The 13439-nt window shown below is 38.4% G+C and overlaps 1 protein-coding gene across 2 annotated transcripts in view; it reads left to right on the top strand.

The window, feature by feature from the left end:
* The window catches only part of PAK1 (p21 (RAC1) activated kinase 1), a 112539-nt gene that overhangs the window by 75421 nt on the left and 23679 nt on the right, over positions 1-13439 (top strand). For both annotated transcript variants that reach the window (XM_033947949.1, XM_033947950.1), the window contains 2 exons: positions 3797-3845; positions 6719-6831. In XM_033947949.1, the coding sequence (XP_033803840.1) occupies positions 3797-3845; positions 6719-6831 (162 nt within the window). The remainder of the gene's footprint in view (positions 1-3796; positions 3846-6718; positions 6832-13439) is intronic.

Raw genomic sequence — 13439 nt, 5'->3', positions numbered from 1 at the left:
CAAGGGATGGAGGGAAGAGAAATACCAGACTGCAGAAAGGGGGGAAGGAGAGAGATGTCAGACCACTGGATGGGGAAGGGGGAGGAATTAGAGTGATGGATGGGGAAGTTAGAGGGAGAGATTCCAAACTAAGATAGGAGGAGGGGGAAGGGAAACATACAGATGCCAGACCACAAAGGGGTGGGGGAGGGAAATGAAGGAGGGGAGAGAGATGCTAGACTGGGAAGAAGAGAGCGATCCCAGACCATATGAGGGGAAAGGGGTAAGACAGATATCAGACCATGGGAGAGTGAAAGAGAAAGATGGTACACAGGGATGGAGGGGAAGGGGAGAGAGGGAGATGGTGAAGAGGGATGGGAGTGGTGGGGAAGGGAAGAAAGATAGAAGAAGTGCTGTTTATGGATGAGAATAGGGGAGAAGAAAGAGGAAGTAGATGGCACACATGGATGGAGGGGAAGGGCAGAGAGAGGGAGGAAAGAGTGCACATGGATAGATGAGAAAGGAAGACATGGAAAAGTAGATTTGAGAAGGAAGCAGAAAAAGGGAAGAAAGTTGAATGTTAAGTTAATGCCAAAGATGGATGTAGGGCAGAAAGTGAAGGAGAGAAAAACAGCAGATGGTTAAGAGCATAGGCAGAAGGAATTGTAACCAGAGACTGGGAAAGGATGATTAGAAAAATAAAATCACCAGATAACAAAGGTAGGAAAAATGATTTTATTTTCAATTTAGTGATTGAAATTTGTCAGTTTTCAGACTTTACATCTGCTATCTATATTTTTCACTGTTCATGAAGAAATTCATTTTTTTCTATTCCTCTGGTGTTATACTGCATGCAGAGGCTGGCATCACAGGGTTTTGTTTTTGTATATTGTGGTTCAGAAGCGATCCTTCCCATGTCCTGTCCCGGCTAGCTGTTAACCACCTCGCTTCCCTCCCGCAGGCCTGCCTTAAGCCCTGCTTCCCTCCTGCCTCCCAGACCTGTTGCAGGCTTCCCACTGGCCTGCCTTAAGCCCTGGTAGTCCAGAGGTGAGCCGGGACAGGAGAGATCCTTCTTACGTCCTGTCCCGGTCAACTGTTAACCACCGTGCTTCCCTCCTACCTCCCAGACTCCTACAGCAGGTCTCATGAGACTGCCCCAGGAACTTGCGCAGCCATGTCTGATCGTGGCTTTGCACGGAGCAGGAGCGAAGAAAAATGCTAGACCACCAGGGTTCAAAAGGTATGTTGTAGAGCAGGGGTGTCCAACCTTTTGGCTTCACTGGGCCGCACTAGCCGAAAAAAAATGTTTCTGGGGCCGCACAAATGTGCAAACGCTGCAGCAAGACACAGGAGGGAGCCGGCAAGACGGTAAACACCCAGGGGCAGCAGAGGAAAACACTGCATAACCCTTGACCAGGGCCACACAAAATACTTCACGGGGCCGCAGGTTGGACACCCCTGTTGTAGAAGGATCCGGGAGGGAAGTGGGGTGGTTAACAGTTGACTGGGACAGGACATGGGAAGGATTGCTCCTGTCCCAACTCACTGGTGGACCTCCAGGGCTTAAGACAGGCCTGCGGGAGTGAGGCGGGGTGGTTAACAATTGTACAGTACAAGACAGGATGCAGGAAAGATCGCTCCTGTCCCAGTTCACCACTGGACCACCAGGGCTTAAGGGAGGCCTGCATTGTAGGGAAGGAGGGCTGGGTGTAAGGCAAGGCAATTGATTATAAACAACCCCCCCCCCCCAGTTTATATTCAAAAGAACATTTTTTTCCCCTTTTTTGACGGGGGAAATGATTACCTTGGTTATAGTCGAATCAGTTTTTATATATATATATATGTGTGTGTGTATATGTATATGTATATGTGTGTGTGTATATGTATGTGTGTGTGTATGTGTATATATATATATATATATATATATATATATATATATATATATATATATATATATATATGTATATATGTATATGTATATATGTATATATGTGTGTATATATATATATATATATATATATATATACACACACATATATATATATAGATAGATAGATAGATAGATACAGGTACATCATGTTTGAAGTAGTCTCTCCTCTATAATTGTTATACATTCATTTTTTTCGTTTTGTTTTTGAATTCTTTATTCAAAAACAAGTGTAGTAGATAAAATCATATGAACTTATAAATACACACTTGATTAACTCTCATAAAACACTTTAAGTACAACATTTCATTACAAATTCATATTCTATAATATTTTGAATATTATGTAATACACCTAATAATTAAACTATTCTTATTAAATAGAAAATCCTCCCAACCTCTCCCATCACAGTATTACATACAAGTACCATTACAATGAAACTATTGATATATTCATATATTTAAAAAAAACAAAAACAAACCCACCCAATTCCCCTCTAATCAAATATCTTACCTTGGGGAAAAATTTATCATTCATTACAAAAATCTGTTAATGGTCCCGAAATCTTCTGAAATTTACCAAAATAACCTTTTTGTGTTGCTATTTTACGTTCCATTTTGTATATATGACATACAGAATTCCACCAAAAGTTATTATTTAACCTGTCATAATTTTTCCAATTGTATGTTATTTGCTGAATTGCTACTCCAGTCAAAATAAATAAAAGTTTGTTGTTGTTTGACTAAATTTGACTCCTTGCTCTCGTTGTCGTTCCAAATAAAATAGTATCATGTCAAGGTTACCGGATTTTCCAACATCCTATTTATTTGAGGCCAAATTGATTTCCAAAATAATAATATGAATGGACAATAGAATAAAAGATGATCTTTTTTTATTTTTTTCAAATTCTTTATTCATTTTTCATCTTACATCAAGTACACAATATTACATCATTTGAAACTTTTACACATTACTTGAAATTCATTCAATTATGATTTTACATACATAAATTTATTCCCTCCCCACTCACTCTTCCCACAAGTAATTTAATTCAAAATATCATATAAATATTGTATTCTTATCTATTAATAAGACCAATAAAGGAACTTTCTACCCTCCCCCTACGTATAAATGTACTTTCAGTGGAAAATGATGTCTTATTAGTTTAGTTTAGTTTATTCATTGCAATAATTTGCTAATGGCCCCCAAATCTTTTTAAAATTATTATAATTCCCTTTTTGTATGGCAATTGATCTTTCCATTTTATAAATGACATAGCGAATTCCACCAAAATGTGTAGTTAAGCCTATTGTAATTTTTCCAATTGTTGGTAATATGTTATATGGTGACTCCTGTCATAATTAACAAAAGCTTGTTATTACTTGATGAAATTTGACTTTTTGCTCTCATTGACATCCCGAACAGAATTGTATCATTATGATAAAGCTACATGGTTTTCTAGTAAACAATTAATTTGAGACCAAATTGATTTCCAAAAGGCCATGATACAGGGACAATAGAATATTAAATGATCCAAAGTCCCTGCTTCCAGATTACATTGCCAGCATCTATTAGACCTAGAGCTATCTAACGTTTGTAATCTAACAGGGGTCCAAAAAGCTCTATGTAACAAAAAGAACCAAGTTTGTCTCATAGATGCAGACACTGTACATCTCATTCTCCAAGACCAAATTTGTGGCCATTGAGATGCAGAAATTTGATGCTTAATCTCAATGCTCCAAATGTCTCTAAGACCAGTTTTTTTTTTTTTTTTTTAATTATTTATACCATATAACTTTAAAAAAAAAAAGTTTCTACATTTGTGTTGCAAGTTAATGGTTGCTTTGTAGTGTCTTTCTAACACCTGTTTTCTCTTTCGACAATATATAGGGCTTCAGGAACAGTTTACACAGCAATGGATATTGCAACAGGACAGGAGGTAAATATTAGCAAAGTCTGCTTTAAAAAGAAATTCACACTTTCACACAGGTTAATGTTCACCCTTTCTCTGTCTTCTGCTGTGTATTGGGTGGGTGAACTGAGGAGGGTTGTTGTTGTTTTTTTTTGTTTTTTTTAAACACAGCACTAAAGGCTGCTGATACAGAATTGTGAGGAGAGACTCAACTTGATCTCAAGGAGCTCCATTTAAATCCTGGGCTTTTGCTAGTCTTGTCGTTCTGCTCCCATTATACTCATTTTTATCTCAGGACTAACTGGCAAAGAGAAAATATAATCAAGTATTTGCTGCCATGTGTATTTTGGGTATACCGGATACTGCACACCTTGTGAGAAAGTCAATGTGACCATACCTGATATCTAGATGTTAGCATTTTTTTAAATCTTTATTTTGATTTTATCCTTTTGACAAAATATAAGCCAAAACAAGTAATAATGCAATACCAGTTATAACATCTTTGAATAATGAAAGATATGTGAAAGAAAATTTGCATTAAAAACATAAGAAAACCCTTTTCCATTAATTCAAAGGTACAAAATTAAACTCAGAAATCAAGTATACTGGTTGTATAGTTAGACCTTAATTAAAGGGGGAGAAAGCTATGCATTCACTGAAATTCCTAATCAAACAATATATAAGGTTATAAGTAGGGTGGGATTGGGATATATGATATTTGTTTTAACTGGTTTATTACTAAAGGGTGGGGAGGGATTCTTTTATGTTTTGATGATTATAAGTAAGAATGTCAAGTGATTTGTAAAATTTATTTTGTAAGATGAAAACAAATAAAGATTTTAAAAAAAAAATATATATATAAAGGAAAATAAAAATGGTAGCTGATGGGGCTCAAGAACCTTACTTAACTAAGCTGACTTGAAATAGAGAGTCTCTCAAGAATACTAAACTTGTTCTTTAGCGGAAATGAATTTTATCAACTGCTGGGGCTCAAAAAAGACATATCTATTCCCTTGCTAGACCATCACACATTTACAGGGGTTTCTGAGCATGAACGTCTCGCCCAACTGCAATACCCTAGGTCTCAAAATGAGAAACTGTTTTCTTCTCTTTTGGGTTAATCGTGACACATCTGGCTACATTCTCACTAATTTTGACATAAATGGTATATTCTTAAACTTAAAGAACAACTTAAGCATCCATAGCATGTTTTTTTGGTATTAATCTGTAACTGATACCACAGAGTAGTTTGAAGAACTAAGTTCAGTATCACAGCAAACATTACACTGTAAACGGCTTCTTCCTAAAAGCAGCAGTGAGTAGGCATTAAAAACTGTACCCAGCAGCACAAAAGGCTAGATTCATGAAGCAAACCGATCGTGTACCGATCGGTTTGCGACCCCTTTGTGACCAGATTTCCCTCGGGCCTCATTCACTAACTTCTCTAGCGATCCGTGCATGCAAATGAGGAGATACGCATGCAAAGTAGGCAGGGATGCGATTCACAACACAAAATTCTCGATCTGACTGGGCTGGCTGATCAACTGAAGAAGCGACTGCTGGGGACCAGTCGCAAACCTTCTTTTCCCACTGTCCAGCTGGGGAAAGAGCAGTGCCTGTTGGCTCCCAATGAAGCAACTTGCAACTTTACTTATAGCTCCTCTCACTGCCCTTCTTTTCCCACTGTCCAGCCGAGGGGAGAGCAATGCCTGTTGGCTTCCTGACAAATGAAAGAACTTTTAGAGCTTTGTATTCTTGCCCAGAAATAGCTAAGAAGAAAAAAAATTTAAAAAAATTTAAATTGAATCAGGTTGGGTAGACTGGATGGACCATTTGGGTCTTTATCTGCCGTCATCTACTATGTTACTATGTTTAATTCTCTCGCCGCCCAGACTGATCTCTGCTGCCTTCCCTGCAGTCCAAGCCTGCGGGTTTAAAGCAGCTTTAAACTCGCGGACTGGCACTGCAGGGAAGGCGCAGAGAGCAGGGCATGACCAGCTGAGTGCTGCCGGGAAGAGGCTGCCGCCGGCGGGGATAACAGGAGCAAGAGAGTCGGGGCCCGAAAACATCTTTCTCTCCCCATCGTCCAGCATTTCTGTTACCACCCCCTCCCAAAGTGAGATCTGGTGCTTGCTTACCATTCTTGTTCCCAGCAGCGCTGCTCTTACTCTTTGGGCTGCTGGCAGTATGAGTGAAGTAAACATGCTCCTCTGGTCGCCTGGAAGCTTTATCTTTGCTCCTGCTTCCCACCTGTATGGGTACAGGAAGCAGTAGCAGAGAGAGAGAGAGCTTCTGGGCTGCTGAAGGAAGCATGTGTACTTCAATCATGCTGCTGGTGGCCCGAAGAAGTAAGAGCAGCGCTGCTGAAAACAAGAATAGTGAGTAAGCACCAAATCTTGCGGGAGAGGGGAGGAAGACTCTGGATAAGTGTGTGGGCCGCCATTGGCTCACGAGCTTTGCATTGAAGACTGCTGCTCTATGCACAAAGTGATTTGTGCATTCTGACTTGACATTGGAGACAGGCATAGTGCTATATGTGGCTTTTGTTGTTGTTTTTTTTTTTTGGGGGGGTTGCTATTGTGGATTGAGGTTTTGTACCATAATGTTGAAACACAATAAGCTCAAGGAGGGGGGAAAGTATTCATGAACAGTAGTGAGGCCTTAGTCCAGTTTAGTGGATACAATAAACTTGTTTCTCTGAGGTTATTCTCTGTTAAAGTTGTCTGATTGAATAAGTGTCATTGACATGTATGGATAGACAAATAACTCTTGTAAATATTGTCTGTTTTGCTTCTAAATATTTTTATATGCATTTTTAAACAACCCCCCCATCAGATTGAAGTCGCACATTTTACAGATTTATCACTTTTTACACTTTTTCTGCTCTTGCCTATTTTTAGGTTGCAATTAAGCAGATGAATTTACAGCAGCAGCCCAAGAAAGAACTGATAATTAATGAAATTCTAGTCATGAGAGAAAACAAGAATCCCAACATTGTGAATTATCTAGACAGGTATGGCAATGATATTTACCATGTATTTAAAATTGTTACTCTGGAACGCTCTTCCAGAGGCTGGTATAGGGGAAGACACCCTCCAGGGATTCAAGAAAAGGATAGATAAGTTCCTGCTGGACCAGAACTTACGCAGGTAAGGCTAGTCTCAGTTAGGGCACTGGTCTTTGACCTAGGGGAGGCCGCGCGAGTGGACTGCTGGCCTGACCCAGGAGCGGCAATTCTTATGCTCACACGTACTAACCCGCATTCATGTGCACACACACATGCATTGGCACACAAGCATTAATTTGAAATATACAGACATACAAGCATGCACAAACATACTAAATAGAAATAAAATACATTTACAAAACAAACACACAGAAAACTAGATATATGCCCATAACACAGAGGAGTTGGAAAGAATTCCATGAGCCACTCATACTTGCTTTTTGTGTACCGGAAACCCGTGTTATCTAATTAAAGAAACTGTTTGTGCTTGCAAGACTTACTCCTACATTCTCCAAGACGGCCTGTTCTGTCCTCCTTGATCTTAGCCGCTCTCTGTCTTTTCCAATTTGTGTGTTCAGCTCCTGACTATGGCACCAGATGTTCTTAAAAAGGGAAGAGCATGGGCAGTTCTGGGCAGCCTCATCTTTCGTTTCCATGCCAGGAATGTGGTTTGGATTCCTGTGGCTTTTACTGAATCAAGGTTTTATATTTCTTTCAATGCAGCAGTACTGGAGTTTTTTGTTTTTTTTTTACTTAAGTTTATAAGAAGGTGCTGTGAATTTTTTATTTTTTGGAACTGGCACATACTTGGCAATATATCATGAATGCTGGTCTAGCCACATGTAGCTGCCTTTTAAAAAACAAAACAAAACAAACAACAAAACAGTTTAAAGTAGGATACATTTAGAGAAATGCTTCAGTTATTTTTAACAAGAAAGCAGTCTAACCTAGAAATAATTGATCAGATTTTGATTTATTAGTTTATATTCTGCTTTTTATCCAGAAATCACAAGCTTACAAATAAAATTTAATTTAACGTTAACATGAAACACAACCCCCCCCCCACAGCTGCCTAAATATACCACCTGATTATGTGTAATAGGTCAACACTTCCCCCCAGAGAATAAATTACTACCACATCTAGAATATAACGGCAACCTAAATACAATAAAACAGCACCACACATCTTAAACTTAAAAACGCAGTTGAAATATGTGGGACAGGCTCAAGTTGGCGGAAGCAATTGCTGATATAATATTTCTATCTTTTTTTTCTTTTGTTTTCTATTTTTATTAATGTAAACTGCTGTGACCTGTGATCAGATATGTAGTGGTATATGAAATCTTTTAAATAAACATAAACTTGCATCTTGGATTACTTTATTAAATTTTTTTACGTAGAGCAGTGGTCTCCAGACTTGTTCTCCATGACTCTGCACCCAGTCAGGTTTTCAGGATTCTTGTAAAAAATATGCATGCGAGATTTGCATATACTAAGTCTCTCTTGTATGCAAATATTTCATGTGTATTCATTGTGATTACTCTAAAATCCTGATTGACTGGGTGATCATGAGGTTTGGAGATTGCTGATACCAAGTGCTCATAACTCCAGGCCCGGAGATTCAAGCTGTTTTTATCCTATTGCCTGTACAATGATATAACACAACAGTTCAGCGAATGAGTAGATAAAACTCAAGCTCTGGTTTTCCAATTACATTCCCTAAGAAATGTAAGACTACATATCCATGCATACTGTGGGGTAAAATAAGGATTAATTGAACTTGTTCCCCTGAAACATACAGTAGAAACATGACAGCAGATAAAGGCCAAATGGCCTATCCAGTCTGCCCATCGGCAGCATCCACTATCTCCTCACTCTAAGAGATCCCACGCTTTCTTGAATTCAGACACAGTTTTTGTCTCCCCCACCTCTGCAGGGAGACTGTTCCATGCGTCTACCACCCTTTCCTTTCTGTAAAAAAGTATCTGATTGAATTTTGTACACTTGTTGCAAGAGTTAAAACTGAATAAAGAATTAAAAAAAAAAAGTATTTCCTTTAGATTACTTCAAAATCTATCACCTCTTCATCCTCTGCTCTCATTCTGAAATTTTCCTTCATTTAAAAAAGGCTCATCTCCTATACATTAATGCCATTTAACGATTTCTTTCATCATTAATATTTATTCATTATTCATTCAATTTTCTATACCGTTCTCCCAGGAGAACTCAGAATGGTTTACATGAATTTATTCAGGTACTCGATCATTTGTCCTTGTCTGTCCTGGTGGGCTCACAATCTTATCTAATGCCCCCTCCCGCCTTTCTTCAGAGTATAGATATTGAGATCTCTGTCGGTCCCTATATGCTTTATGACAGATCACAACCAGTTTTGTAGCAGCCCTTTGGACTGACTCCATCTATTCATATCTCTTTGAATTGCACACAGTATTCCAAATAGGGCCTCACCAGAGACTTCTACAATGGCACTATCACCTCCTTTTTCCTACTGGTCATTTCTCTCCCTATGCACCCAAGCATCCTCCTGTCTTTGACCATCACTTTCTTCCTGTTTTGCCACCGTGAGATCATTAGACACAATTGCTTCCAAATCTCGCTCCTTTTCTTCCATACAAAGTAAGTTGTCCCCTATACTATACTGTTCTCTTGGATTTTTGCAGCTTAAGTGCATGACCCAGCATTTTTATTTTTTTTTTTAACATTAAATCTTATATTTGGCAATTTCTAGACCATTCTTCAAGCTTCACTAGATCCCACCTCATGTTATCCATACTCTCCAGGATGTCTAACCTCTTACAAAGTTTGGTATCATCCGCAAAAAGACATACTTTACCAGATAGTCCTACAATATCACAAATATGTTAAAAAGAGCTGTCCCAGGGATCAGATCTGTGTGTCACTCCACTGACAACATCTTTTTCCACAGAGCAAACTCCACTACCCTTTGTCTCCTTCCACTTAACCAGTTTTTGATCCAGTCCATCACTTTAGGTTCCATACCAAGGGCACTCAATTTATCAGCCGCCAGTGCAGAACCATATCAAAGGCTTTGCTAAGATCCAAATATACCATATCTAACACCCCTCCCATATCCAACTGTTTGGTCAGCCAGTCAAAGAAATCAAACAGATTTGTCTGACAAGACCTGCCTCTTGCAAAACCATAATGCCTCAGGTCCTGCAGTCAATTTGATTCTAGAAATCTCACTATCCTCCACTTAAGATGCATTTCCATTAGTTTACTCACTTCTGAGATCAGACTAACAAGCCTGTAATTCCCAACCTCCTCATTACTTAAGTTCTTGTGAAGAGACACCATATCCACCCTTCTCTAATCTAATGAATGACACGGGGACCTCAATATCCTCATCCTGTCCCTGTGAGCTCTGTCCTCATCTGCACAAGCCTTGGAAACTAAAATCATAAATGTTTAAGGTTAGTATGGTTAAAGGAGAGCTTGTAGGAATGAGACAGGGACAGAACTTGTGGGGATGGGACGGGGATATTGAGATCCTGTGGGAATAGGGACAAATTTGACCCCCGTGCCATTCTTTACTCTAGTCCTCAAGGACCCAACCAAACTCTAAAGATGCTTTGAAAAGATGAGACAATGGAGACGCCAGAACCTTTGAGTTCCTTGAGTATCCACCCTTCTCTAATCTAATGAATGACACGGGGACCTCAGTATCCTCATCCTGTCCCTGTGAGCTCTGTCCTCATCTGCACAAGCCTTGGAAACTAAAATCATAAATGTTTAAGGTTAGTATGGTTAAAGGAGAGCTTGTAGGAATGAGACAGGGACAGAACTTGTGGGGATGGGACGGGGATATTGAGATCCTGTGGGAATAGGGACAAATTTGACCCCGTGCCATTTTTTACTCCAGTCCTCAAGGACCCAACCAAACTCTAAAGATGCTTTGAAAAGATGAGACAATGGAGACGCCAGAACCTTTGAGTTCCTTGAGTATCCTCGGATGTATCCCATCAAGACTCCATCGCTTTGTCTATTTTTTTTTTTTTTTTAAATAATTCTTTATTCATTTTAAAACTTTCATCAAGTGTACAAAAATTGCAACTCAATAACATAGATTTAACCACTTGTACATCTTATCATTATAACTTATAGTTGTAAATATAACCCTCCCTCTCCCATCCTGAAATCCTTTTAGTAATTTTTATTTTTCATGTAATAGAAACCCTCCCCCACCCCACCCTTATCTTACATATTAAATATAGAAATATTAGGAAAATGGCATCAATCATGACAAAAAGACGTTAATGGTTCCCAAATTTTAATGAAGTTTTTATAATTTCCATTTTGCACCGCTATTGATCTTTCTATTCTATATATGTGGCAAACTGAATTCCACCAAAATTTAAAATTGAGCCTACTATGCTCTTTCCAGTTATTAGTAATATGTTGAATGGCTACTCCGGTCAAAATCAATAAAAGTTTGTTATTACACATTGATATCTGACTCTTTTTTCTCATAGACATACCAAAAAGTACAGTATCATAAGTTAATGCTACGTGATTTTCCAATAAACAATTTACTTGATCCCAGATTGAGTTCCAAAAGGCTAAGATATGGGGACAATAGAACAAAAGATGATCTAAAGTCCCTATATCCAGATTACAATGCCAGCATCTATTAGACAAAGAAATATTTAACTTTTTGGGGTCCAAAAAGCTCTATGTAACAAAAAAAACCAAGTTTGTTTCATAGACGCTGACATTGTACATCTCATTCTCCAAGACCAAATTTGTGGCCATTGAGATGCTGAAATATCATGCTTAATCTCAATGCTCCAAATATCCCTAAGAGTATTTTTAGGCTTTTTTTTAACCAATTCACTAATAGTTTTATACCAGTGTGCGGCCTGATGTCCCAGAAAGTCCGCCTGAAAACATAAAAATTCTATGCTAGGTTGAGTATTCAAATTTTTCCATTCAGGGAACCCTGCCTGAATGGCCTGCTTCAATTGCAACCAACGAAAAAATTGCGATTTGTGAAGCCCAAATTTATGTTGCAATTGTGTAAAATCCAGCAGCTTACCATTAGTAATTACATCATTTAAAGTTCTGATACCTGCAATTATCCAATGTTTCCAGACGATCTTAAAACCGCCAATTTGAATCTTGGAGTTTAGCCATATGGATTGATTCGTTGAATTATTAATAGTAATTGCTGTTAAATTACTGACAAACCGTAATGTTTTCCAAGTATCCATTAGAATTCTATTTTCTTTGTACAATCTGGGCATCTTGATACTGAGCACATGAGAAAGATGTAAAGGAAACATGAGTCGCCATTCCAAATATAACCAATCAGGAGTATACTCAATGAGATCCGGGAGGACCCAATACATACCTTGACGTAAAATATAGGCTTGATGGTACCTATAAAAGTTTGGAAAATTTACCCCGCCCTCCTTAATTGGTCTTTGCAAAGATGCTATAGCAATTCTAGGAGTTTTACCAAGCCAAATAAATTTTATAATAATCGAGTTCAATTTTTTATAAAAAGATCCATGAAAAAATACTGGTATCATACCCATTTGATAGCAAACTACAGGTAGAATCATCATTTTAACCGTTTGAACTCTCCCCCACCAAGATAAATGTAATGGATTCCAATGCTCACATAATTCCGTAACCTTTTTTAACAGCCTTTTTTCATTTTCTTTTACAGTCTCATCTACTGTATTTTTAATCCATATTCCTAAATATTTTAAACCATCATCCTTCCAAACGAAAGAAAAGGACTCAAACATACTTTTTAAACAATGTACATTGAGTGGAAGAAGTTCAGACTTATTCCAATTTATTTTATATCCTGAAAATTTACCGAACTTGTCTATCAAGTCTAACAAACAAGGAATGGAGGAAACAGGATTTCTCAAATATAATAAAATATCGTCTGCATAAGCAGAGAACTTATATTCCCAATCGTTACGAGGAATACCCTGTATCCCCTTTGCTTGATTAATAGCTAATAATAGGGGTTCTAATACTATATCAAAAAGCAAAGGAGATAGTGGACAACCCTGTCTAACTCCCCTATGTAAATGAAAACGATCTGACATTTTATTATTGATATATAATCTTGCCATAGGGGAGCTATACAAAGTCTGAACCATTTGAATAAATCCTGAACCTATACCAAACTTTGTCTATTTTTAATTTAGCTAGCTCCTCATAAACACAGTCTTCTGTGAATCTATCCTGATCTACCATATATTCATTCCCATTTGTGTTTGTTTTCTGTGGAGAAAGTGAAGGGCAGAAGCGACCCTATCAACTTGTGTCTTTGTCCCTTCCTGGACCTATGGCTGTCTTTGTTTGGTAAGCTGTGACTCAAGAAGTTGGATTTGATGTGTGTTCATATTGGTCCATCTGAGCTGAGCGAAAACACAGTGAGGCTGTTGGATCAGTCAGTGCCTCTGCCTCAGCTGCAACGCAAGCACAGAACTTGTCTTTTTTAGCTCCCCTGAATTCAGTACATAATGCCTGTGCTAGATGTACTGCGGAACTTGTTGAACCAAGAGAGGTTGGGGATATGCCAGCTATCTCTATATGCGAGAGGAGCTGTTTGC

Source organism: Geotrypetes seraphini, chromosome 6 (genome assembly GCF_902459505.1).
Source record: "Geotrypetes seraphini chromosome 6, aGeoSer1.1, whole genome shotgun sequence".
Taxonomy (NCBI): Eukaryota; Metazoa; Chordata; class Amphibia; order Gymnophiona; family Dermophiidae; genus Geotrypetes; species Geotrypetes seraphini.
The sequence above is the reverse complement of the archived record's forward strand: the minus strand, read 5'-3'. Positions and strand labels throughout refer to the sequence as shown.